Raw genomic sequence first — 27840 nt, 5'->3', positions numbered from 1 at the left:
CTGCGACAGTTCTGTTGGAGCTATCAGCAAACCTACGTGGCAGTTCTTCCATTATTGACAAATCTGAGAAACACCATACCATCGGGAAATGTAACTATTATGAATCCAAATGTTGATACTGAGAAAATACTTACAGAACCTAAAGAACAGCGATCGGATTTGTATTTCATCAGAAGCAGAGAAACAATTCCAAACAGGTCTAAAGTAATACATGTGGTGCAAAAAACATATCTTGGGACCGCGACGATTTGATCTGAAACTAATCTCATTTTTTTGTCACCTTACATAACCAAAACTGTAAAACATGGCCAAAGCAAAGGCTCTTTTTCTCGTCTGTTTGTTTGTTTGCGTTTCAGTCTTTCATCATCAGATAAGAGAGGCAATCTGTTTTATTTTTTCAAACGGTGCTATATAACCACGTTTCAGTCCTCACTGCAATTAGTTGGTTCCTGAGTTTGACCCTAAAAGGGATTCTGATGAAACTTGCGTTTACGCGCACTAGGAAACTAAACTATTACTTAAAGCGTCGCAGATTACGTCAATCCCCAGCTACAGCACCTTGAAGCCAAAATGATGGATCAAGTTGATGTTGTTATTGTTGGTGCTGGGGTTTCTGGTTTGACGGCGGGTTACCGTCTCCTACAGAAGGAACCACACCTGAAAATTGTAGTTCTTGAAGCAAACGGTTGGTCTATTTTTTTTTATTAGTGTGTCTCTCTTTCCTGACTTTGAGAATATTTGATAATATCAAAATTGAGTTATCCTCATATAGTTTTATCCAAACTACTGTCATACTCCTGTAGGAGGATGTGTTTAGTCTCCTAGCGCACGTATGCCCGCACTAGAGAACTAAACTATTACTGAGATAATCTCTAAGACCACACTGCTTTTCCATTAAGAGGAATTAAGAGAATTTTAGAATTTAAGTTTTTGTCTTTTTCTTTAAATAACTTAATTTATTTTTGTTTTCTCTCTTCTTTTCTTTTTCTTTCTTTTTTTCTTTCCCGTTGGTAAAGGCTCTCGGATGTGGAGTGAAAACATTCAAACTTTTCTTGATTAATGAATTTTTGTTTTATTTTTAGTATGTTTGTCACTGCTTGATTTAAATTAAACCCGTTTTCTCTCTTAAACTCTCTTAATTTCTCCTAAACTATACTGAAAACGCCGTAGGCTGTGTGTTTTCGCAGCTACTTTACTTCAAGTTGATGTCGCTGTTTCGTGCGACCGTTTTGGTCGCACGGGTCTTACTTCTTCAAAAGAAACCACAGTTGAAAATCTTTCCTTTTCTACACTCTTTTTTTCTTTGCTGCTAACGGTTTGTTGGTTTGCTTATGTTCAGGCAACGATACAGTCACCCGTGTCGATAAAATCAAAAGTACGCATAACAAGTGCCGATTATGTATATCATTAGTATTGAATTGAGGTAAACAATTTTCAACTTTCAAGCGTAAAGCCTACGAAGGACTAATCAGAGTAAAGTTTTAAAGCATTTTTTTTTTTTTTTACTAATAGATATTGAAGCTTTGAATAGTATTTTACCCATTTTTAAGCTGAATTTGGCAAGACAATTGCGAGGAACGAATTAGTTTCGATACAACCTTTCCCAACGATTCTTTGCTGTTTCATATCTCCAACTGTGTGACGTTACATTTATGAGGTTAACATGTAATACAAGTGTAACGTTAACATCAAGCAAAAACATATCATTCAGGAATCTCTTAACAACAGGTGTGGCTCGGGGATTATTGTTAATGCATTTCTTCTCTGAAGACCCATGAGAAGCTAATGAGATACGCCAGTCAGGAATACACTGAGGGTAGCCTCAGCCAGTCATGGGTTCAACTCCTATGCCGGCATTGACTTTTTCGAACTGGGACCGAACTCCTGGCCTCTATTGCTAAGAGGAGATCAGTCTCTTACTCTACAATAGGACCTTTTTTGTCAGCAGGCTTACCTCAGAATCTGATATCTCTGCATTCTTTTTCTTTGAACATACTTTGCAGAAGTTGTGTTCAATATAAACACTCTCTTTTGCTTAGTTTGTGTTTATGTAAATTTTGCATAATTTGCATAAAATATTTTGCGACTATAGTTTTGGAGAAGTTGGGTTCAATATAAACGTTCTCTTTTGCATAATTCTCGATCTTTTCACTTGAAATCTAATCAGATAACAGGGAATCATAATTAAACACAGGATATATTTTGTACGATAAAGAAATAAAACGTTCTAGGCATATTCTCCGCGAAAAATTTCCCCACGTGCAAAATTTAGCATTTTGCAGAGGCAGTGTGACTAAGGAAAATAAAGGGAGAAAAGTAGAGATATTGGAATATTGCACCTATATTCCAAAATATAGACAGAATGTATGGATGCAGGACATCCTATAGTACTTATTTTTATATTTTTAATTATTTTCATTCTTTTTTGTGTTTTTGGGTTGATTTATCATAGCAGGTTCCAACTGTGGATGAATTGCCTTATGATGAAAGTGGACAGAGATAGCAGGCTGGGACTAAGAAGTACAATTAATTATTTCCCGAAGACTTGGTCTGTCAATAACCAGAGGTGTCACTAGGGGGGTGGGGCAATGGTTTCACTCACTGGCTTGTCATTTTTACCGACTGATTTAGGCGATATTGCTATTAAAATTACTACATTTTTATTCTTTACCAACTAAGATTGATCTTTCTTCATTGATTTTATGTCATATATCTCCATCAGCGCATTTACTTGATAAAGCAAATTTGAGACAATAGAATTGTGGCGCCTACCGCCACTATTTTACCGACTCAAATTTTATCCGACTGGATGAAAACACTGGGGGGGGGACGTCGCCCAAATAAGTGACGCTTTTGAAGACAACTATAGTAAATGATACCAGTTTATCCCCTTGCGATAGAGAACACGTCCATTAGATGTACATCAAAAGGTTTTCCCGTCTGAAGTAAATTTAAGGGACATTTTTTGTATAATCTTATTTAAATAGCAAGAAGTCAGACTCTAAATAAGAACTAACAAATCTGAAATTGACAGAACTCTAGTTTTAAATTTCAACCAATAGTTTAAGTCAAGAGAGTTCTCAAAAAGTCATCAAGTCCTGTCGACAAAAAGGTTTTGGCTATAGTCCACTAGGTATAGCCTATATCAGAAGGTTTCCCAGTCTGAAGTACTTTAACTTGTATTGACTGATTAACTGCGTGACTTTTCAGCAACGAATCCGCAACCGTAAGGTATTACTTCTTCTTCAACTGGGAAGTCCAATATGTAGTTCTTTTTTGGTTATAAATCGATTTTATTTTTTTCAGGATTTTTAATCGATAACAACTTGTTCCTCCATGGGGTAAAATCGTAGCTTAGTGCCACAAAATGGCAGAAAACGCCACTTTCCCTTGGCAAGATCTTTCCGGTCACTCTAAAAGGGTTATGTAACTTTTAACTCCCGTTTTAATGAGTTGTCTCCCGATGTTCTAAGACCATCGGTTCTATACGATCACCCGTGTAAAAAATATAATAAACCCGTATCCGTGATCTTTCTTATGGAAAAAAAAAACAAAAAATCAAAATTCCACCTTTTGGTAGGCAGGAGCTTGAATCCTTGTCAGTGAGGTTTTCTAATATGCTGAATTTAAAGGTTTGATTTTCATTTCGATGACTTGCTCTTTTGGGGGGTCTCTCGTTTTTCTCACATCAGGCAAATTTTCTCAGGGCTTGTTGCGCTTGATGTGTAATAATAAAATTAATTAACTTTATATATTTGGAATCAGTATAAATCAGCTGATTCTTATGAATCTATTGAAGTTCCTTTTTCCAGACTTTCGGCTACTCTGAGCCAAAGTCACTCTTATTGGAGGGCAAAAGGGGTTCACATCTGGGGCATGGGCTAAGATAATTTTTCTCCAAATTATTGGGGGGTTGCCCCCACTTTTCTCCTCGAAATGACGCCCCTTATCTTAAGTGCTCGCTACCATGAACGGTTTCATTCTACTTCCATTATCCTATATGTATTTTGGAACATAGAAAGAATTCCCAGAATCCGTTCTTTTCTCTTTTTTTTCGTCTTAATTTTCCTTTGACGGCTCAACTTTATATGTGCTGATCTTTTAAGACAAATCACATTATGAAGATTTTTTGAAAGCCTATCAAGATCTTAAAATAAATTAGTATTGTGTAACACATCATTTCATCTGGGATTGCGACGAGGAGGAACAAAAAATACAATAGGTTTATTATTTTAGTGAATTCTACAAATAATAGCACTAAAAAATTGCAACTAATTGTCTTCTTCAAGATCAAGATTGCCTCAGGTAGAACGTCATTCCTTCATAAGAATAACAAATGAGTTCATTTAAAGCAAGTAGTTCTTCTATGTAATTTCCGTTAAAATCAGTAAATAAAAAAAATTAAATTTTTTACCTTTATTTACTGTTCTTTTTTCAGTTTTGTAGCACATGCATGAACATTTTCAGACTTTATAGGTCTAGCAGAACTTTTGGCCGATAAAATAGCGAGTTTCAAAAAGTAAACCGGCAACCCTGTTCGAGATCCTTTAATCAGACTGAATTGAAGTTTTCAAAGGTACTAGTTCTGTAATTTACTACGAGAGCTGCAAAACACACGAACAACGATATTTGTCTTTCATCACTGTTTGTTTTTGATTATCTCCTTCTCTGTGTTGATCAATAAATACGTGAGAAAAATCATAGAAGGAAATAAAGCAATTTTATTGCGATATTTATCTTTTACAATTTAGTTATTATAGATAGCTGTCTAATGAAAACGAATTGTAATTTGAAAATCTAGGCAACAATTTCAGTGCAAGATTGTCACGGCCAAAGGTTATTGTTGTTGTTTTTTTTTTTTTTATCGCTATTAGTAAAACCGTTATTTGCCCCTAATTTTGGCAGCTTTCATTTATAAATAGACGAAATGAAAAACATGAGAAACAAAGAATATAAAAACAAAAATCAGGGAAATTTTCAAGGCCAATCTTCCAGCTAACTAATTAATGCAGGAAAATTTTAGGACTAATTTTGTTTAGCCCACCTGAGGCTCCTACCGATCTGCTCATGCTTCTCTTTCACCTCATTCCGTTACTCTTCGCTCCTTCTTCCGATTTCTTTTAAATCCTTTCTCATGATTTTCCTTCACCTCATTCGAAGGAATCCTGCACTCCATTTAGCCTCCGACGGATGGCCAAAGAGCAAACACTTTTGGCAGACAGTCATCTTTCATCTTTAAAACGTGACCTATCCGTCTTAACCCTCTTTCATTGTAGCCCTAATAATTTGGATCTATCCACGCTTTTTTTTTATGTGTATTCAGTAAGACGGATGCCTAAAACTATCTTTAGGCAGTGCCTCTAGAAAATATCTAGTATATCCCCCCCGACTATTCAGTGCATTTGCTGTTCTGCTTTGTGCATTTCCTATTTGATACTTCTTTTTTGTTGCTATCTTTCCTTTTATTACTCCGCTAGTGACATAATGTCTTTTTAATGGGAAATAAAGTTCATCCATTCATTCATAAATGACATTTTCTCATTTAAATCATTTATAAAAACCACTCATGCTCCTCGTGAAGGAGTCAGAGTTGCCATTGGACACATTTTGTGTCAAAAGGACACATTCTGATGTGCCGAGACACAATGACATAAAAGGCTAAAAAAGGGATGCTTTTGCCAGAGACTTTGTAATAAGTGACTTTCTCCAAAATAAGGGATTTACATGTTTATTCGAGTTTTGTGCCTTCACACTTAGTCATTTTGTATGAATGTTTCATATAGATTATTTTTTGTTTTCATTACTTTTGAAGCTAACTGGCCGCATTGAAGGAGATTTTCAAAGCGTCCTTCGGTCAATAATACAACTAGTAAAAAAAAAGTAACCTCTAGCTTTTTAGATTTCAAGATGGGTACATTTTAACTGAAAAATACAAATTTTTTGGTGCTCTGGAGACCCATTCATGGATCAAAAAGTTAGCAGCCCTGGAAGGAGTATGATCCTTTTATCTTTGATTTAACTGGGATTTTTTCCTTTTGGTAACTGATGATTGCATGAAGCGGTTTAAAAAAAGAAAAGAAAATCTGTCGTAAAAGTTCCCAATGAATAGAACGAGCAACCATTTCTAACAATTATTTGCTTGATGAGGCAAATATTCTTTGAGGGTTGTTTTGTGGTTTTTTGAGTATTGATTTTTAATCAGCATTTCCTTGGTGAAGAAGTATTCCTTGGTCTGTGAAATTCTATTGAATCCAATGCTTATTAAAATGGTTACTTAACCTCAAAGAACTTCAAATTTAACCTCAAAGAATATGAACCTTAACAAGTTTTGAGGTTTGCTCCAAAACTGCGACCATACGTTTCACGGTCTAAGCAGAATTAAATCAGCACATTAAAGCAGCAAACCGCTTAGGTTGGAGGCTTTAGTATTTAGGTTTGAGGTCATTGAGGCTAACGTTGAGAATCTTTGGGGTTGAGCAACCTTTTTTAATAAGCATTTATCTGATGAAGTTCATATTCTTTAAGGGTTGTTTTGAGGTTCTTTGAGGCTGAGTAACCATTTTTAAGTTTTTCATTGATGTGAAAACATTTTTTGGATCTTGAATTTTGAAGCTTGAAATTCTGTATCACAAAGGAAAAAAACTTCAAGAGAATCAACGTAATGATTGAAAAGCTCTCAATACTTTTGGTGCATTTTCTTAATACCTCAAGCAAGAAAAATTAAAAATAATTTCTGTGAAATGAAATATAATGTACAGCTTTTGACAAAAAAAAATGCTACAACAACTAAAAAGCTAATTGCATTTAGAAATTCAGTGTCATTACCCTAGAAAAAATATGCATATCAAGAGCTGATTGTTTTGTAATACAGCATTTTGGTTTTTAGATGCAGCTTATCAATCGGTTTCTTTTACCAATTAAATAAAAAAAAAACAAGTTTTTCGAAATAAAAGTAAGGAGCGACATTAAAACTTAAAACGAGCAGAAATTACTCCGTATATGAAAGGGGCTTTTCCTCCTCGACGCCCCGCTCTTTACGCTAAAGTTTTTTATTGTTTAAAAAGTAGAGTTGCGAGAAAGAATCAAACTCTAGCGCAAGGAGCAGGATGACGAGGAGGAAAAGCCCCTTTCATATACGGAGTAATTTTTGTTCGTTTTAAGTTTTAACGTCGCTCCTTACTGTCATTTCAAAAAACTTGTTGTTTTTAATTAATTTCTGACAGTTTTTGAATTAATGCATGTCTGATTTTGGCTCTCTGTACATAAATTATTAAAATGAAATTTGCATATTAATTCTTTTTTTTGGCTAAATGGCTTTCTCTTAGTTTTGATCAGACGATTTTGAAAAATAAGAGGTGGGGAAGGAGGCCTAGTTGTCCTCCAATTTTTAGGTTACTTAAAAAGGCAACTAGAACTTTTAATTTTTAACGAACGTTTTTATTAGTAAAAAAATGCGTAACTTAAGAATTAACTTACGTAACAAACTTTTATATTCTTATATTTTGATTATATATATGAGGGGGTTTTTCCCCTCGTTAATACCTCGCTCTTCACACTAAATCTTAAGTTTTGTCCCAATTCTTTAAGAATGATCCCTGAATCAGAAAGGCCGTAGAATAAACAGTTGAAATTACTAAAAAATAATTTAGCATCAAGAGCGAAGTGTTTATCTCCTCCTAAATACCTCGCTCTTTATGCTAAAGTATTTTTAGAACCCCTTATATGCATAATAATCTCTGTTCATTTTAAGTTTTAATGCTTCTCCTTACTTTCAATTGAAAAAACTTTTTCATGTTTATATTTTCATTGTTTTTTTTTTTTAATAGAAATGCTAGAAAATCGTGCGCCCTTTTCATTGAATTTCTCTTCCCTCATGAAATATTCCTCCAAGGAAAGATCCTCCCATATAGCCCCCTCCCCTGAACCCCACACCCAAACCAAAAAAAAACCTGAAAACGTCGGTACATTTCACAATAACCATTACTGTATGTAAACATTGGTCAAAGTTTGTAACTTGCATCCCCTCCCCCAGGGACTGTGGGGGGGTAAGTCATCTCCAAATACATAGTTATTATGGCTTTCAACTATGCGGGACAAAATGGCTATCTCATAATTTTGATCCGTTGACTTTGGGAAAAAAATGAGCGTGGTAGGGGGCCTAGGTGCCCTCCAATTTATTCGGTCACTTAAAAAGGGCGCTAAACTTTTAATTTCCGTTAGAATGAGCCCTCTTACAACACTCTAGGACCACTTGGTCTTTACGATGACCCCTGGGAAAAAAACAACAAACAAACAAACAAATAAACACGCACCCGTGATTTGTCTTCTGGCAAAAAAATACGAAATCCCACATTTTTGTAGATTGGATCTTGAAATTTTTTCTAAAGGGTTCTCTGATACGCTGAATGCGATGGTGCGATTTTCGTTATGATCCTATGACTTTTGAGGGGTGTTTTCCCCTATTTTCCAAAATTAAGCAAATTTTCTCAGGCTTGTAACTTTTGATAACAAAGACTAAATTTGATGAAACTTATATATTTAAAATCAGCATAAAAATCCAATTCTTTTGATATATCTTTTAGCATCGAAATTCCGTTTTTTAGAGTTTCGTTTACTATTGAGCCGGGTCGCTTCTTACTACAGTTCGTTACCACGAACTGTTTGATCAGGCTCCAGTCCGAAGACTCCTAGTTTTGGCTCCACTGAAGGAGCTCATTTTTATATGAATTTCACAGAATCTGAAGAATTCCAACATTTGTTTTTTTTTTTTAAGAAACCGATGGTTTCTTATTCAATTCCTATTCGTACCTTAAGGTGCAAACTGAAAAAAAAATCCTATTAAAAAATAATTTCGTATCTTATTTTCAACATTATTTGCTAGAAAAATCAGGAAAACGTAGAATATTAAGCTTTTTCGTTGGATTTTCAACATTTTTTGGAAAATGCTTGGGGGTTATGAAGTCCATCTCCATCTGTTTCAAACACAACTGCAAGGTATTGTTTTGTAGTATTTTGAATGTTCCATGCTTGGGGGTTATGAAGTCCATCTCCATCTGTTTCAAACACAATGTCGTATTTGGTGTCTTACCTTTTGTAAAGGAAACGTCTCTATTCAATAGTTGTAACTAGTAATCTGCCGTAATAAATAGTTCTTTGTGACTCACTTTACTTATTTTCTTCTTCTTTTTTTAGTGAATCGTAGGGTATAGTTAAACTTTTCCTTAGATCCGTTTGCTTTCTTTCCTCGAAAGTTTTGTAAAAGAATGAACTTGAACTTGAAAAAAAATTCTTAAAAAAAAAAAATATTCTTTTGAATAGAAAAGGCCCGAAACAAGCCAAACTAAAAACCAATAAGCCCAGTTTCCCGCCCTAAGCCCGCGAAAAAAAACGCCCGCCCCAGCCCAGAGAAATAAGCCATCGGGGCTTGAAACAAGCCAATCTAATACTGCCTGCAGTTCACTCTATAGTTTTGCAAAGAAGAAACCGGTCAGAATAATCATAATGATCGAGGGGATACCCACTTCTCGCCCTCTGGTGTACATATCAGAGGACCAATTTTGCCATATTTCATGACACATGACTACCTCGCTATAATTTTTTCTCCGCGCATGCGCATTCTGAGCCACCCGTGGGATACCTTTTCCTAACATTGGAATTCTGTACCTGGTGTACCCAATTTCTGAAAGTAGGTGGCATTGAATTTCTTTTGTTTTTTCAGATCGGGTTGGTGGAAGAACTCTAACACTTGATGTATGTCTGCCTAGCGGTAGGAAAGAGCCATTCGACTTTGGTGGACAATGGGTTTGCACTACACAAACTCACGTGATGAATATGATAAAAGAACTGGATCTTGAAGTTTATAGACAAAACACCAGCGGGAAGAAGGTCGCTTGGGTTGGCGAGAATCCAACAAGACATGTTTATGACACAGAGTTCCCGTTCAATGACTGTAGTGAGATTCAAGGCTTCATAGAAGAGGTTACTGTTTTTTTTATATATACATATAATTAGTCCAGAATTATCAAAAAATAAAGCTCACCGATTCATCCCAGTCATCTAAAATAAAAGTATATTCCCTATATATTTATGCTTGACATTATATGTGCGCTTTATAATTGTTTTTCTGTCAAGAAATGAGATCAAACTCTTATTACTAGCCTAATCTTACGAATTACATAAATTAAATGAATTATTTTTATTATTACACTAAAAGAAATACCAGGTGTCGTCAAAAACTAGATGGTGGTAATAGCTTTTTGCCAACATTAGCGCCAGTCTCCACTCTTATCAGTTATTCATGCTCTTTGAGTTCAATTCAGTCTACACCATTGATTGGTAAGATCAGCAGTTTCCCTAGATTCCTGAATTGTTTGTTCCTTTTCGAAATGTCTTTTTTACTAATGTTCTCTATGTATGTATGCAGTAAAAGAAAAGTAAAATGTAGTAAAAAGTGTCGACGAACAAAATATCAATTTGTAGAGAAAATGTGATTTTTTTAGATGGAGGAGCTTTCTCAAAAAGTGCCAATTGAAGACCCTTATTCCTCCCCATATGCTGAGGAGTTGGATAGTATCACACTTGAGACTCTCTTGACGAAGAAACTAAAAAATAAAGCTGTCAAAGATGCATTTGAGGCGCAGGTCAGAGGAACTCTCGGTATGTGACACGGGTTTTATCTTTCTAAGATTTGGGTAAAATTGTAGTTCAGCGGCTCTTCTGAGGGGAGCATTATAAAATAAAAATAGTAGTACCATTAGACTCCCTGTTCTATGCTGAAACATTTAATATTTCTGAAATTTATTTTAAACGGTTCTTTTTAGGGGTTCAATTTTTCGAAGAGACGATATTAAGCTGTTAGTTCTTTGAAATAACGACAGGCGTGGTTTGTTATGAAGCTTTATAATGGATATTATGCTAATATAATGCCCTGTCACATTACAACCCCATTTATAGGTACTACTACTAATATCTCATTTCACCACATAGCTGTCTGAGGTTAACACAGCTACACATGCTCCTCCTCAATTCCAATCCATTCAAAACGTAAAAACTCTTCAGCACCTCCCAGGAAGTTACCATTTCCCTTAAATCTTTCCTTACGACATCCTCGCACCCCAACTGAGGACAACCTGCTTTTCACTTAGCCATAGACAGTTTGCTGAAAAGGACAGTCTTTGGCAATCTGTCATTATTTATCCCTAAAAAGTGCCCTACCTTTATCTTATTATCTTAATAAACCTTTATCTTATTATCTTAATAAACCTTTATCTTATTATAACGTTAGAAAGCGGGATTAAACCGAACTGTTCGTACAGCCTACTGTTTGAAATACGGTCAGTCAGCCGAATACCCAAATAAATATTTATACAATATCTCTGGAAAATATCTAGTAAATCTTCTCAGATTCGCAGATTTATCTTTCTATTCTTCCAAACTTTTTTCAACTATTTAAAAACGCTCTGAGGTATGGTTATTCTTCTTTTAGCATCTCCACAGCATTCGCCGTTTTTACAAATAATGCTACCAAGGCAAGTGAAGATGTCCACTTGATCGATCTTCTCGTTACCCAACGTCACCTTCTCTTCGTCACTCATTCCTAACCTTAGTGATTTAATCTTCTTAACATAAATTTTCAACCCTATTCAAGCACACTAAACCTGCAAAACCTTTAAAAGCTCATTCATTTTTTCTCACACGTTCATCTAGGATGTTTGAATCACCAAAATCATCGTTGAATCACCATCAAATTGAATCACCAGCAATTTCAAAATCATCGTTGACAGTTTTAAAAGTAGCCTTGGCCACGGTGCCAATATATATCACGGTGCAATATATATTATATATGCCAAAATAAAGACATGATTTCAGAGAAAACAACGGGTCTACAGCCAGGAGGGAAAGGAGGAGGAAAGCTCATTTAAAGCTCATTCATTTTTCTCGCATGTTCATCTAGGATGCTAAAATCACCAGCAATTTCAAAATCATCGTTGACAGTTTTAAAAGTAGGCTTGGCCACGGTGATTATATATGCCAAAATGAAGACATGAATTCAGAGAAAACAACGGGTCTCGGCCAGGAGGAAAAGGAGGAGGAAAAAGAAAAGAAACAAAAAAGACAAGTATTTTACCTGTATAAAATTAATTATCTTCAGCGTTACAAGGTAAAAAAAGATCCAAAAATAATAGAAATAATAATAATAATAAAACGAAGAAACCAAAATATATCTAATTGATCTTCCTTGTAGAACGCAGAAGAAACAATTTTGTTATTAAACAAAACACATATTAAACATAAAATTGTTGCTACCTCCCCTATAAAGCAAAGCTTTCCCAAGGGGAAGGTAGAGAAATAGTAGATTAATAAATTCAAACTTAGTGTAATTCGAACTTGAATGTAATTCAAACTTGAATGTAATTAAAAGCTGAGAATTAATCTTTATGTTGGCCCCAATGCTATTGGTCTTTTTGTTTTTTTTAGCTTTTGGCTAGACTTTTGGGTTTAACTCCTTGGGATTTTGCAAGAATTTGTTACAATTCCTGACTATCGGTTCATTATTTAAAATAATGTTATAAATTGAAAAAAAATATTAAAATTTTCAGTGCCCTATTAATTGACAAATTTGTGAAAATGGTCTTTTTCTTATTTTATTTTTTTTGTTATTTTTTCTTTTCTTTTTTTATTTTTATTTTGTTTGTTTTACGTTTTTTATTTCCCTAGCCGATTGGATAAGGCCGTTATCCTTAGGAATGGATGTTGCTTCCTATACAAAATGTCAGAATGACCAAAATATGTTCTGCTAAAACTGAAATAATAGTTTCAGGAGGCTTCCCAAATTGAAGAGCATTACCAATGGAATTCTGTGCTCGATGAAACGTTTCACAAACTGTTGGCAGGTTCGGCCAATGTATAACTTACTACAAGAATGAAGAATGCTATACATTCCGCTCCCTTAAATTCCGCAAATTTTGTGTTTCCCAAAATTTGGAAACTTATCCAAAGGCCTAATATATTTGAAGCAAGTTTCGAAGTTATGTTTCAGAAAAATATGTTTGATTTTTTTTTCGCCAAGTTCTAAATAGCGTACTAACGTACTAATAACGTATTTTTATAACGTAAAGAAACGTATCAATTTGAAAATTTGGAATCAGAAGATTAGGTCTCTTCGTTTTGTTTTTTTTTTTTTTGCTTACTTCGTAATTTTTATTTTGCCATTTACAAATTTATTTAAATACAGGTTGCAAAACAAAATATCCATCAAAAATAATTGGTCAAATATTAGACAATTTATTTATTATGTATGCCGTTCTCAATTTCTTGACTTGAACATTGTCCAATTTTCAAGCGTAAAATTTTCAATTGACCAATCAGAATTTAGAGCTAAAGCAAAATTTTTGAAATTGCAAAACATAGAATCTTGGAACAGAAAATCTTGGAACAGAAATTTTTACATCTGCAATAGGAATTTTACACAAAATAGAAAAATTACCACTGCTGGAAAATAAAAGGGAACAAAGCAGTGTTTATACAGGCTTTTCAAACAAATTCCTCGCCAATGAAATTAAAGTGTAACATAAAAATTAAGGAAAATCCGTGCCATTACTAAAATAGGCTTTTTATTGAAAGCTATGACTATGGTATGGCTTGGGGATGAAGCAAAGGGAATGGTAATGGTGAAAGAATAGAAAGTGCTGCTAGTGTCGAAAAGAAAATTACCAGCACCATCTAAGTTTTATGACTTTGTTCAGGTGCTGAGTCCTTGTCTTTTCGGTTGCTTTAATTGCAGGGATTCCACATTTTTGTAGATAGGAGCTTTAAACTTTTAAAACAAGGTTCTCTGATACGCTGAATATGATGGTGTGATTTTCGTTAAGATTGTATGACTTTTAGGGAGGGGGTCCCCTATTTTCTAAAATGAGGCAAATTTTCTCAGGCTCGTAACTTTTGGTGCGTAAGACTAAACTTGATGAAACTTATATATTTAAAATCAGCATTAAAATGCGATTCTTTTGATGTAACTATTGGTATCTAAATTCCATTTTTTAGATTTTCGGTTACTGTTGAGCCGGGTCCCTCCTTACTACAATTCGTTACCACGAACTGTTTGATTTTATTAATTCATCGGTACAAATTTTAATTGCAAATTGAGGCAGGACGTATCATTTTCAATTTTTGCAATTTTCGATTTACTATTAACCATCTTATTTTTAAGAACCGAATGTTCTTTATCCATATTATCGACCCTTGTAGTAAGAGTACCTAACTGAGTGCATAAGTTGTCTAATTTATTACCATTTTCTTTTACGATTTCAAGAATTTGCTTAAAATCTGCAGCTAGTATTGATATTTCCGGTTTCGAGCTAGAGCTATCATCTGAGGTGTCTAATGAAATATTCGTACCTTCTCGTTTCGGATTTTTCCTTTTACGTCCCATTGTACATTAAAATTGTACTAATATCCAAATATTAATACGTATTACTAAATATCCAACAGTTCTTGAAATAATGTTTTCAGCATTGAATGAGTATCCAAAAGTTCATGAAATAATATTTTCACATAAATCCACACAGAGATCTTAAATGCGTCTTACTCTGACGAGAGCATTGAATGAACTGAATTCATACCAACAAATACAGCTGTCATCGCTAGTGGTGTATTTTTGTTGTTGCTGGTAGTGTAAATCATGTACTTCCAAGTCGGACAAAAATTCCGGGAAGGAAGGTTCCAGCCCAGTAACTCCTTCCCCCTCCCCCTGCATGCGACCGGGCTTCCCGTGTTTACTGAAGTACTGTTATCCAAAAAAACCTTCCTAACTCGCAGGAATACTATTGCGGTTTCAATAAGCCTACACTTACTTCTTAAACTTACCCTGATTTAAATATATGTTTTTTCTTTTATGAACCAATGTTTAATCTGAGTTCGACTATTTATATTGTTTCCCGTGGCTTTACTCCCTTTTTTAGGGGAAGTTTGTCAAGTGTTATCAAGCCGATGACCAGTCAGTGCACGTATTGATTGGACGTGGTCAGTACCAACCAATTTGGGTAAACCGTGATTGGTTATCCATTTGGGTAAACCGTGATTGGTTATCCATTTGGTTTCACATGGCCAGCTTTGCCTGAAAACAGGAAAAAGGGCTTCACTTACTCAAACCGTGATGCTACCAAAACTAAATATTTTACAAATGACAACCCTGTTTTCGTATATTCGAATATTGGCAGATAAAAATCTTTTTCGAGCATATCATACCATTGATGACTTAATTGCACATTGAGCGTCTCCTAACCCTCCCTTTTAATATTCTGCCCCTAGTAAGTATTAACGACCTTCTTACTGGGATCACCTCTAGATTCTTGGTCACCATTGGACTTTCACTGGGTTTTGCTCCTCCCACTTCAACTAATTAAACCATTCAGAGGTTTAAGGAACTTTTTTAAGTTTCTAAGTACTCCATCTGCGCTTAATTTATAATTGATCTTGCTGATGCACTCCAGAGTCCTGAGTTTTATTATTGGCAAAAACCCAAGCATAAATTTTGGATAAGATTCAATCTTCAATTTTGACAATGTGCTTAGATTCCTAGGGCGGAGGGAGGCTGTTATGCCACACAACCTCGTGGTGGAATATCGTTTCTATAACTATTTTGATGCCGTCAAAGTTTGAAATGATTTCTTTTTCAGGTGCGGAATCGTCAAGACTTTCGGCTCTTTATTTTTTGGCGTTTGCAAACTCTGCTGGAGGTATAATGCGGCTTTTCTTGGCCAGGGATGGTGATGGTCAAGAATTTAGAGTAAAGGTATTTATGTTCTACTTCATATTCTCCATGCCCTTATAAATTTTAATGTTTACAGGGTAAGTCAAATTTAAAATTAGTTATTTATATCAAAATCATTGCCACCAATGCTGTGAAGAGGTTTATTGAAAGTGTTCTCCATGTGCACTGTCAAAGCAGCATCAAATCCCCCCTCTCCCCCTGATTAATTTTAGTTTTATTAGATTTTAATTCTGTTTAACAAAAACACTTGTAATGGTCTTCTTACTTAGAATTAGGACTTCCCACGCCGGTCAGAATATAAGGTGGCAATATTTTTGCAATATCTTTATGACAAAGTCATCAAACTTAGATGGTGCTGGTAATTTTCTTTTCGACACTAGCAGCACTTTCTATTCTTTCACCATTACCATTCCCTTTGCTTCATCCCCAAACCATACCATAGTCATAGCTTTCAATAGAAAGCCTATTTTAGTAATGGCACGGGTTTTCCTTAATTTTTATGTTACACTTTAATTTCATTGGCGAGGAATTTGTTTGAAAAGCCTGTATAAACACTGCTTTGTTCCCTTTTATTTTCCAGCAGTGGTAATTTTTTCTATTTTGTGTAAAATTCCTATTGCAGATGAAAAAATTTCTGTTCCAAGATTTTCTGTTCCAAGATTCTATCTTTTGCAATTTCAAAAATTTTGCTTTAGCTCTAAATTCTGATTGGTCAATTGAAAATTTTACGCTTGAAAATTGGACAATGTTCAACTCAAGAAATTGAGAACGGCATACATAATAAATAAATGATCTAATATTTGACCAATTATATTTGAGGGATATTTTGTTTTGCAACCTGTATTTAAATAAATTTGAAAATGGCACAATAAAAATTACGAAGTAAGCAAAAAAAAAAAAAAACGAAGAGACCTAATCTTCTGATTCCAAATTTTCAAATTGATACGTTTCTTTACGTTATAAAAATACGTTATTAGTACGTTAGTACGCTATTTAGAACTTGGCGAAAAAAAAATCAAACATATTTTTCTGAAACATAACATCGAAACTTGCTTCAAATATATTAGGCCTTTGGATAAGTTTCTAAATTTTGGGAAACACAAAATTTGCGGAATTTAAGGGAGCGGAATGTATAGCATTCTTCATTCTTGTAGTAAGTTATACATTGGCCGAACCTGCCAACAGTTTGTGAAACGTTTCATCGAGCACAGAATTCCATTGGCAATGCTGTTCAATTTTGGAAGCCTCCTGAAACTATTATTTCAGTTTTAGCAGAACATATTTTCGTCATTCTGACATTTTGTATAGGAAGCAACATCCATTCCTAAGGATAACGGCCTTATCCAATCGGCTAGGGAAATAAAAAACGTAAAACAAACAAAATAAAAATAAAAAAAGAAAAGAAAAATAACAAAAAATATAAAAATAAGAAAAAGGCCATTTTCACAAATTTGTCAATTAATAGGGCACTGAAAATTTTAATATTTTTTCAATTTATAACATTATTTTAAATAATGAACCGATAGTCAGGAATTGTAACAAATTCTTGCAAAATCCCAAGGAGTTAAACCAAAATGTCCAGCCAAAAGCTAAAAAAAAAAACAAAAAGACCAATAGCATTGGGGCCAACATAAAGATTAATTCTCAGCTTTTAATTAGATTCAAGTTTGAATTTATTAATCTACTATTTCTCTACCTCCCCCTTGGGAAAGCTTTGCTTTATAGGGGAGGTAGTAACAATTTTATGTTTAATATGTATTTTGTTTAATAACAAAATTGTTCTGCGTTCTACAAGGAAGATCAATTGGATATATATTGGTTTCTTCGTTTTATTATTATTATTATTTCTATTATTTTTGGATCCTTTTTTTTTACCTTGTAACGCTGAAGATAATTAATTTTATACAGGTAAAATACTTGTCTTTTTTGTTTCTTTTCTTTTTCCTCCTCCTTTTCCTCCTGGCCGAGACCCGTTGTTTTCTCTGAATTCATGTCTTTATTTTGGCATATATAATCACCGTGGCCAAGCCTACTTTTAAAACTGTGAACGATGATTTTGAAATTGCTGGTAATTTTAGCATCCTAGATGAACATGTGAGAAAAATGAATGAGCTTTTAAAGGTTTTGCAGGTTTAGTGTGCTTGAATAGGGTTGAAAATTAATGTTAAGAAGATTAAATCACTAAGGTTAGGAATGAGTGACGAAGAGAAGGTGACGTTGGGTAACGAGAAGATCGATCAAGTGGACATCTTCACTTACCTTGGTAGCATTATTTGTAAAAATGGCGAACAAATATGACAAAATATGACAAAATATAACAAAATTAAATTATTTAACAAATATTTATGTATGTATACATATATGTAAATATGTATGTATTTACCTATGGGCTCATATTCCACACGAATTCTCAAAGGTTCCCATAGTATTCTACAAATTCCAAAAACTTTGACTATTTTCCACAGTTTTAACGAAAGAAGGACCCTCCTCCCCTACCAAAAATTCCTTAGTAAATGGCCACTTCAAGCAGTACATTACACACAATTTTGTATCTTCTTCTTTTAGGGTGGAACTCAGCAAATCAGTCAAATTTTGGCCGCAAAAATTGGCTGGGATAAAATCTTTCTCGGTCAACCAGTAAAAATAATATCCCAAAACTATGACGGAATCACAGTGACAACAGATGGTGGATTCATTTTTAGGTAAGGCTGGTATGAAACATTCTTCAGAGTTATGACCCTTCCCCCCCCCCCCCAATTAAAAATCACTATAGTTTGTATGTAAATTCATTTTTGTTTGTTGCTGTAAAATGTGTAGTGCGTATGATCATCATAGGATAGAGTATTTGGTTTTTAGATAAGGAAAACTTTATTTCGAATTTCCTGAATTATTTTGAATTATTTGGACCCCAACTTTATGAGAACACATAGTCTATTAGATCCATCTACTGACCCAATATGCTTGTCACTCAAAGTTCCCATATTATTCTAAGCTTGTTGCTCACAAAACTCACAACACTCACTTTTTCTGTAAGAAAACGAGTGGTGGATTTTTCCGTAATTTTTTCGGAATAGTTAAATAAATTTTCCGATTTTTGATGTCTGATTCTGTTTTTGAAGTGTTGCTTTCTTTTCTTTTTTTAATGTACTTTATAATTTTTTTACATGATTCTTTAGATTTCAATATATGCAAGGTCAAGCCTATTTCAAGTGCTTATCTGTCTAAACTGCTAAAGTAGGAAAACCATTTTTTTTGCTGGATTTTTTTTAACTTAAACATATTATACATATTTAACTTTTCCCTCCTTTTTTGCAAAAAAAAAATATTTTGCTTGAAACTTGACCCCAATACCAAAAAGGAAGAACACAAGCAGGAACAGGATGTACGCCCCTCTTTCCTATCAGCCTCATAAATGCTGCTACCTTGGCCCCCTCCAAAATAATTTATGTCGTTTGAATAACTTCACTCCAGCCTGGTTTGGTGCTTATGGTTTTTTATTTATCTCATGAAATTCTGCCTAAAATAAATGCACATATGTCTGATCAATAGGTGGAGGAATGTCAAGCGGTTCTATTGAGGAAGGGGTTGAAAAGTAAAAATAGTATATGTGATTTAAAATTTTCCCTAGAGGATATCCTTTTAGCCACTCTTAAGGACTTTCACAGAGTTTTATCGGTTCAGGGGAGATAATTCCCCTCTCCTTGACACGAGGGAATTCTAATTTCATGTTTTTTTAACTTAAGTATCAAAAATATGTTGGCCAAAAAAAGGTCAGTCAGACCCTGTCTACCCCCATCCAAAATCCTACGTCCACCCATAAGTCCCCTTCTTCGTGTGTCCTGATATGGTACTTACTACTTATGTTTGCTCGGTCTTTAATTTTGGTTATTTTATTTCATCCTATATTTTTTCTTTTTAACTCCTTCTAATTTCTTTCAGGGGCAAATATGCAATTGTATCAACCCCACCGAATTGTACAGCAAAAATTGAATTCAATCCCCCAATGCCAGAAATTCGAAGGCTTTTTCTGAATCACATGCCAATGGGACATTTTACAAAATTCAACATTATTTATGACAAAGCTTACTGGCTAGAAGAAGGCTTGTCGGGGGAGCTTACAAGCAATGGAGGAAAAACATTTGTTCCAGGGATCTCCGCTGGACCGTTGGGGATTGTTTTTGACGCAACGACGGATAACGGCGTCCCGGCGCTTGTTGGATTCATAGCTGCTAAAAATGGTGTGGAATGGAACAAAGTAGATGTAAGTTTCATGATTAGGTATTTGACCCTGATAGGTGAAAAGGTACTAAACTTACAAGACAGAATGGGCACCCACATAAATTCTTCCAGGGGTTGCAAGCTTACAAATCTTTTTTTTTTTGGTTTGTATATATATATATATATATATATATATATATATATATATATATATATATATATATATATATATATATATATATATATATATATATATATATATATATATAGTGAAAAGAGAAATCACCAATGCAACAGCACAAACACATAAAAAAAAAGAAAAAAAAGAAGAAGAAGACAGAAGGAGAAAAGGAAGACTGTTTTCCTACATTAGTGATTAATATAGATCAGCACTTGAGCGAGGCCTTAACCCTACTCATCCATACAATCACATAGGTCAAACAGCATAGATACAGTCTTGTATCTGAGTTCAAAGTAAACACACCTGGATTAAATTGGATATTTTATGAACTTATTAATTCAGTAAGCCCTTTTTAGCTTAAGAATTGTGAACTATTTCAACACTCTGAACTATTGAACTATTGAATTAATTGAACCAGCGTGATGCTTGTTACCAGTGACGATAATCCTGTCCTTGTTTATTCGCCGGTATTGAATTTTGTACAGAGCAATTTGCCAATTGGAGCAGAGGATGACGTGATTAAAAGGCATGGAGTGGAGTTTTTTGACTCTAATTCGGTCAAGGTGGCAAAGACGTTATTGTGGCAGCTTTGTCCGGGTCATGAAGATTGACCTATTCGGAAGGGAAATAATGCATTGGTTAGCCATTTCAGTCACATAATTACTTTATTAAAATCTCTTGGCGAGACTGACACTGATGTTCCGACATTTGTCACGGAACAACAGTTCCGGAACTGGCAGGGCTACGGAATAGCCCTGCCAGTGCCTACACCTTTTTATTCTCAAAATTTAATGAGCTCCATCAAGTTGTTTTGGGAATGTCTTCAAAACTTGACAATTATGAACTGAGCTTCCCCCAATTACCCAAGCCGGCTTCAGTGCCAGATTCGCATGAAACAGCTATCGTCTCAAAGGTGCCGGACGCCTTATCTGACCCTCTTAAGCGAAAAGCTGCTATAGACCAAATTACTGGACATGAATTAGTACGTAGCGTAAAGCCCATCAATGACAAGTGGTATATTAATATGGACAAGTCTGCTACGGAGGACTTCTGCTCGTCAATCCAGAACATAATCTCCGGTACTACAACAAAAGTGGTTTCCAAGCGGTTTTTTGGTATATCACGTAATATTCCTACCGATGTTGATATTACGGTACTCGGTAGCCAACACGGTATCAAAGATGCTAAGAGATTGGGCCTATCTAAGTCTGTGAAAATCGAGTTTTTGGATTCTTTTGCGCAATCTACGTTTTTCAAGCATGGCCTCAAAGTGGGCTATGAAATTTTTCCTGTTTACGAGTTTAAGGACCTACCCAAATGCTGTTTTAAATGCCGATGACTTGACCATCTACAGTATTCCTGTCCCAGCGTTCTCCCGAAATGTGCTCGTTGTGGAGGGCCACACATATCAACAAAAGATGAGCCATGCATTGCTGATCCCAATTGCGCCAATTGCGGCCAAAAACACCCTTCCTATAGCTTTTCCTGCCCCGTTATTAAGAATCGAATAAAGTGCAAATCCACCTTTCAACCATGAGTGCATCAATCTCAGTCATTTCGTTCAATATAAATGGCACCAAAGATAAGGATTTTGTTATTGATGAGTTGTACGGTTCCTACGATTTGGTATGTCTCCAGGAGCATCTTCTCACTGCTTCAAGTTTGAATTTTTTGCGTCGAATTCAGCATCATACTGCGTTCCTGAGTCCAGCAAAAGCTACTGGTGGTCGCCCTTCCGGCGGACTAGCCTGTGTCTTTAAACGGGACATTCATCTACCCTCCCCAGTACTCTTCTACTCCGACGAATTTTTTTTGGCTGTGCGTGTCGGCAGTATTGTATTTATAAACTCTTATCTCCCATATGAAGGATACTCGATCAGATCCTTAACTAAATTCGGAAAGGCGTGTGGTCTGCTTAAGGATCTTGTGAATCAGGTACTGTTAAACTCTCTACAGTATATAATAATTGGGGACCTAAATACTGACATTAATCGATCTTCTGTGAGAAGTGAATTGCTTTTTGAGTGTCTTCCTTCGTACCACGTTGTGCCCAAATCCCACAATTTTTCATATGTTCATCATTCTGGAAGCACAAGTGATATTGACCATATTATTTGCTCGCCTGGTATTATCTCTTCTTCTGCTTCTGTTCATGTTAACGAGCAAGATACTGACCACATGCCAATTTCAGCAACATTTACAATGGATATTGATCTATCGGAAACCAATTGCTCGCGAGAAAAATCGAAGTGGTTTGAAAAAAGTAATTGGAGCAAAGCCAATATACCGCACTACATCTCTACCTTGACAACCCTTCTTTCTACCATACGTGTTCCATATCATCTTCTTCAGCGCCAGGTACCTACGAATGGTAAAGCTGATATTGACTGTTATTATAACCAACTTGTGATGTGTATGAAAAGGGCAGAAGAAGCTGCCGTACCTCGACAACGTATTCGTAAAAGAACACAAAAACCTATCTGGTCAATGGACCCTTGTTTAAAGTCAATAAAAAATAAAGCAAAATTATGGCTCCAGATATGGAATGAATGTGGTCGGCCAAGTTCTGGGTGTGTCGCTGATATCAAACGTAAAACTAAAACCAATTATAAACGTTATCTGAGGTCGGCACGTTACCGCGGTATGGATTTCCCTGTAAGTAGGGAGGATTGGCGAAAAGTGATCAATTCTGACAAGATAAATGATGAAACTATGACAAGTAATTGCCTTCCACCTTCAGCTTGGTATAAACATTATTCTTCGATTTTTTCAGTGATTAATTATTCAGTGCATTCTGTATATACTCGCCTTCTTACCCCCCTCTTTAGTACAACGTTTTCGCAACGCCATATAGTGCCCATATCTTTTTCTTCCGTAATTAATGCTGTTAAAAGTGTAAAATCTCATTCAATAGATAAGGATGGTATTTCTAAGATGCATATGCCGATTGAATGCACCCCCCTTATATCTCACTTTCAGCTTCTTTTTCAAATGTGTCTATGTACTTCATACGTACCTGAGAGTTTTCTGTGTGGCACTGTTTCGTCAATTTTAAAAAGGGGAAAGTCACCGACTGATTGTTCTTGCTATCGACCTATTACTGTATCTTGTAATATTAGTAAGGTTTTTGAGTATATTCTTCTACCATTTTTGACTAGTAATATTATTGAGGATGAGAACCAATTTGGTTTTCGAAGTGGGGTGGGTTGTCAGCATGCACATAAGATTCTATCTTCTCTATTGGCTGATAATTCTTCCAAGGGAAATGGTCTTTATATTTGTGCTTTGGATCTTTCGAAAGCGTTTGATAGTGTGGTCCATAGTCAGCTCATTTTTTCCTTGTATAATTCTGGGGTCAATCTCTCTGTTATAATGCTTCTTAGGTTTTGGTATTCAAATTCGTTTCTTCAATTAAGATCTGCACCAGACACTATTATAAGAATGCGAAGAGGAGTTAGGCAGGGTGGTGTTCTGTCCCCTACGCTTTTTAAGATTTGTATTTCTAGTGTGCTGGCTAAGATTTCAGGTACATACCTTTCTGGTCTTGCGGATGTTTCTTATCTTGCGTATGCTGACGACTTGCTTCTGATTAGCCGTTCCAAAAAGGGTCTTTCCAAAATGGTCTCTATAGTTTCTGATGCTTTCTCTGATATTGGCCTTTCAATTAATATAGATAAATGTGAGTTTCTTCCCTATAACTGTACTACTGCTACTCCCCTTCACTGTAATAACTTTACTATCCCTCTTGTTGATTGTATTCGTTGGCTTGGTATCTCTATTACTAACAATCTTTCGAGCTTACGTCAGCGTACTGTTTGTGATATAAGTAAAAAGATTCAGATTGGTTATGCAAAAATTGTTGCAAATAGAGGGAAGTATAATAGACGTGCGCTGGCTAAACTTTATTCTACTTTCTGTGATCATTCTGTCCTTTATGCTTCAGGTCTTTTCCCCCTTCTTAATAATGGTAATTTAAAAAGAATTCGGATAAATTATTTCAAATTTTGCAAATTTCTTCTGTATCTTCCACCTTGGACAAAAAACCGGACTCTTGTTAAAAAATTTTCAGTTCCTGATATAACTTTAAAGTTGGAGATTCTCCAAATGCGCGCCTATCCCCTCACCACCGTTTTATCCGTTTTTTTCGTTGACTTTGTGTGTGTATTTGTTTTTCTCTTTGTGTTTTTTTGAATTTCATTTTTTGTGTGTATTATTTAATTTTTTGTATTAACGTAAAAAATTTCTATTGTCATTACTTTTCATTTTTTGTATGTTTTGCTTTTTTGTGTGTATTTAATTGTTTGTACTCCACATTTTAATACTTTTATAGTGTTGTTGTGGGTAAGAAATAAATTATTATTATTATTATAGCCATACATAATCAACCATAAAGAATAATCCGTGGACAGGCAGTTGTGTCGTCAATAAGTATAAGTCGTCATTTACCAAACAATAAAAACTGTAAAGACAAATAATTCAGAGGCAACAACCCAACACAAGGTCTATATATATATATATATATATATATATATATATATATATATATATATATATATATATATATATATATATATATATATATATATATATATATATATATATATGTCGGTGTGTGTGTGTATATACAATATATGAAATAGTCATTTGAGAAAGTATTATATATTGATAAGCAAAAGAGTAACAAAATGATGAGACAGCAAGGACTCCCATGTAAGTTTTTTCAGTGGCGAGTCCGTGAATTTTATTTTCTTTTTTTGGGGGGGGGGGGTGTAATATATAAAAGAAACATTTTTCCCAGAAACGTGAAAGTGTTCCGAATTGCACAAGATTTTAGGCCTTATGTGTAGTGTTCCTCTAGGAAGGGGGGAACTGAAGCTCCCCTAACGTCCCCTGTTGATGCCCTTGCAGGAATTTGCTTAGAAAAGATGTTGAATTGTTCAAAGTTCAGGATATAGGGTCTCACTATCTGCCAGGAGCTATTAAATTATGTTAAAAAAAAGTTTTAAGTTATGTAGAAAAGAAAAGATTTTGCAGAAAAATTTTCTAAGTGTTAGGCCTTACCAGACAGCAAGGACACCCATGCAAATTGTTTTGACGGGGTGTGAACCTGCGAATATTTTTCCGGGGGGAGGGCGAATATATGAAAGAAATATTATTATTTGGTAATGTGTAAGATTTCCCCCGAATGTTACAAGACTTTGGACGTTATGAATTTGTATTCCTCTTTGGAGGCAGGGGGGACTGAAGCCTCTCTGATGCCCCCTGTTGGTGCCTTTACAGGCCTGTGTTCAGAAATATGTTGAACTATTCAAGTTTAAGACCTCACGATTTGCCTTTTCCTAGGAATGATTTTCACTTCCCTAGTTGGAAAAATATCACATAAAATATGCATTAAAATGCTTTGTATTTAGTCCCAATGATCTTTAATTTTTCCTTTTTATTGAAGAAAGTTCATAGTTAGTACCTCAACATACCTGTCTCTAAATTTTTAGTCTTTGACTTTCCAGTTATGACACTATATCATTCAGTTTCTAATTTACCTGGATTCCTTTGGATTCCTGGATTCCAAATTCAGGATTTAGGACCTCACGATTTGCCTTTTCTTAGGGATGATATTTAATTCCCCAGTCGGATAATTTTCCATAAAATATGTATTAAATTTTTTTGTGATTTAGTCCCAATTATTTTTTTTTATTATTGAATAAAGTTCAAAGTTATTTCCTCGACATACTCGTCTTTAAATTTTCGATTTTAAATATTCGATTCTCCAGTTGTGGCATTATATCATTCAGTTTTTAATTTTTCTGGATTCCCTTGGATTCCTGGAATCCAAATTCAGGATTTAGGACCTCACAATTTGCCTTTTCTTAGGGATGATATTCAATTCCCCAGTTGGATAGTTTTTGCATAAAATGTGTATTAATTTTTTTGAAATTATTCCCAATTATTTTTTCGTTATTATTGAATAAAGTTCATAGTTATTTCCTCGACATACTTGTCTTTAAATTATCGACTTTAAATCTTCGATTCTCCGGTTGTGGCATTATATCATTCAGTTTTTAATTTTTCTGGATTCCTTTGGATTCTTGAATTCCAAATTCAGGATTTAGGACCTCACAATTTGCCTTTTCTTAGGGATGATATTTAATTCCCCAGTTGGATAATTTTTGCATAAAATATGTATTACATTTTTTTGGAATTTAGTCCCAATTATTTTTTCGTTATTATTGAATAAAGTTCATAATTATTTCCTCGACATATTTGTCTTTAAATTATCGATTTTAAATCTTTGATTTTCCAGTTGTGGCATTATATCAATCAGTTTTTAATTTATCCGGATTCCTTTGATGTCTTTTTTTCTTCACTGATGGCGAAATAATGCAACAGCAATAACATAGTACTGTTAGCCATATAGTCAAAATCCCCAAATTGTGATGATTCTGTTTTATCACCCAAAAAACACCTATTTTTAAATTTTATTACCAACTATTTTAAATTGATTAAATAAGCTACAATTGTTCATCAAAATTAGGTAATTTAATTGTTAATACGTTAGTTAAACTAACTTTGAGTTAAAATATATGAAGAAAGGAGGAATCCTAAAGAATTTCTTTGGGGTACGCCATTGTGACAGGAGGATTGAAGTGATAGTTCAGATGCTTGATTCCTTTCAATCTATTTGATGGGGAAGAGGAAGTCACCAGGGGGGGGGGGATTAAATACAAGACCTAGCAGAATTGCAGCAATGGTAGCAAACAATAGTATCATTTCGCAACAGAATAATTAACTTCTTGTTCATTTTATTTTATTCAGTTGCTTTTGTTCATTCAGTTTTGTTCATTCAGTTGCTTCGTTGAGATTTCAGTCTTTGTTGTTCTAACTCTTAAGTTATGTGATAGTTATAGTTTTGATTTGAAAAAAGGTAAATTAACTAATTAATCAAGGTAATAAAGTAACAAAAGTTAAATTAAGGTAAAGGTAAATTAACGCTAAATTAACTATTTGCAATTTTCAGAGAGAAGTAAGAAAGCGAGCAGTTCTGGAAGATTTGGCAAAGGCTTTTGGACCATGGGCTTTGAACCCTGTACTTTATACTGAGAAGAATTGGTCTGAAGAGCCTTACGCAGGAGGATGTCCTGTTGCTTATAACGTCCCAGGTGTTGCTTTCTCTTTTAAAAGCTTTAGAGAGCCACATGGAAGGTATGTACGTCCCTAAATTCAAAAATAAAATTTAGTCAATTTCCGGTTTTTGTTTACCGGCACCAAGGTAATGAAAAGTGGGGGCAAACAGAACGTAAGAATAGTTACCACAATTATCCCATTGTCTCAGATGTTGCTTTCTCTTTTAAAAGCTTTAGAGAGCCACATGGTAGGAATGTACATGTCTAAATTAAAAGGTGAAAATTTAGTCAATCTTTGGTTTTGTTCACCGGTACCAAGGTAATGAAAAGCGGGGGCAAGTAGAACATAAGAACAATTACCATAGTTTACCTTTAGTTTACCCAAGTTCCGTTGTCTACAAGCTTTAAGCTATATGATCTGTAGCTTAAAGGCTTCTTTTCCTATATTTAAAATTAGTTCGATAAATATATCCTATAGCCAAGACCGTATCTAGGATTTGGAGGTTTTTTTGTTAGGGTGAGGGGGGTTAAAAAATTCCAAAATGCAT

At 34.8% G+C, this 27840-nt stretch overlaps 1 protein-coding gene across 1 annotated transcript; it reads left to right on the top strand.

Annotated features, from left to right (window-relative positions):
• The first annotated feature begins 430 nt into the window (after positions 1–430).
• Positions 431–27402, top strand: LOC136040190 (probable flavin-containing monoamine oxidase A). Its single transcript, XM_065724341.1, has 7 exons — positions 431–685; positions 9719–9978; positions 10500–10656; positions 15678–15793; positions 18338–18474; positions 19712–20033; positions 27187–27402. The coding sequence occupies exons 1-7, from the start codon at positions 571–573 to the stop codon at positions 27385–27387; spliced, it is 1308 nt and encodes a 435-aa protein (XP_065580413.1). The 5' UTR covers positions 431–570; the 3' UTR covers positions 27388–27402.
• The last annotated feature ends 438 nt before the right edge of the window (positions 27403–27840 follow it).

The sequence above is a fragment of the Artemia franciscana genome, chromosome 20, assembly GCF_032884065.1.
Source record: "Artemia franciscana chromosome 20, ASM3288406v1, whole genome shotgun sequence".
Taxonomy (NCBI): Eukaryota; Metazoa; Arthropoda; class Branchiopoda; order Anostraca; family Artemiidae; genus Artemia; species Artemia franciscana.
Note: the sequence above shows the minus strand (reverse complement) of the source record. Positions and strands in the feature narration are given on the sequence as shown.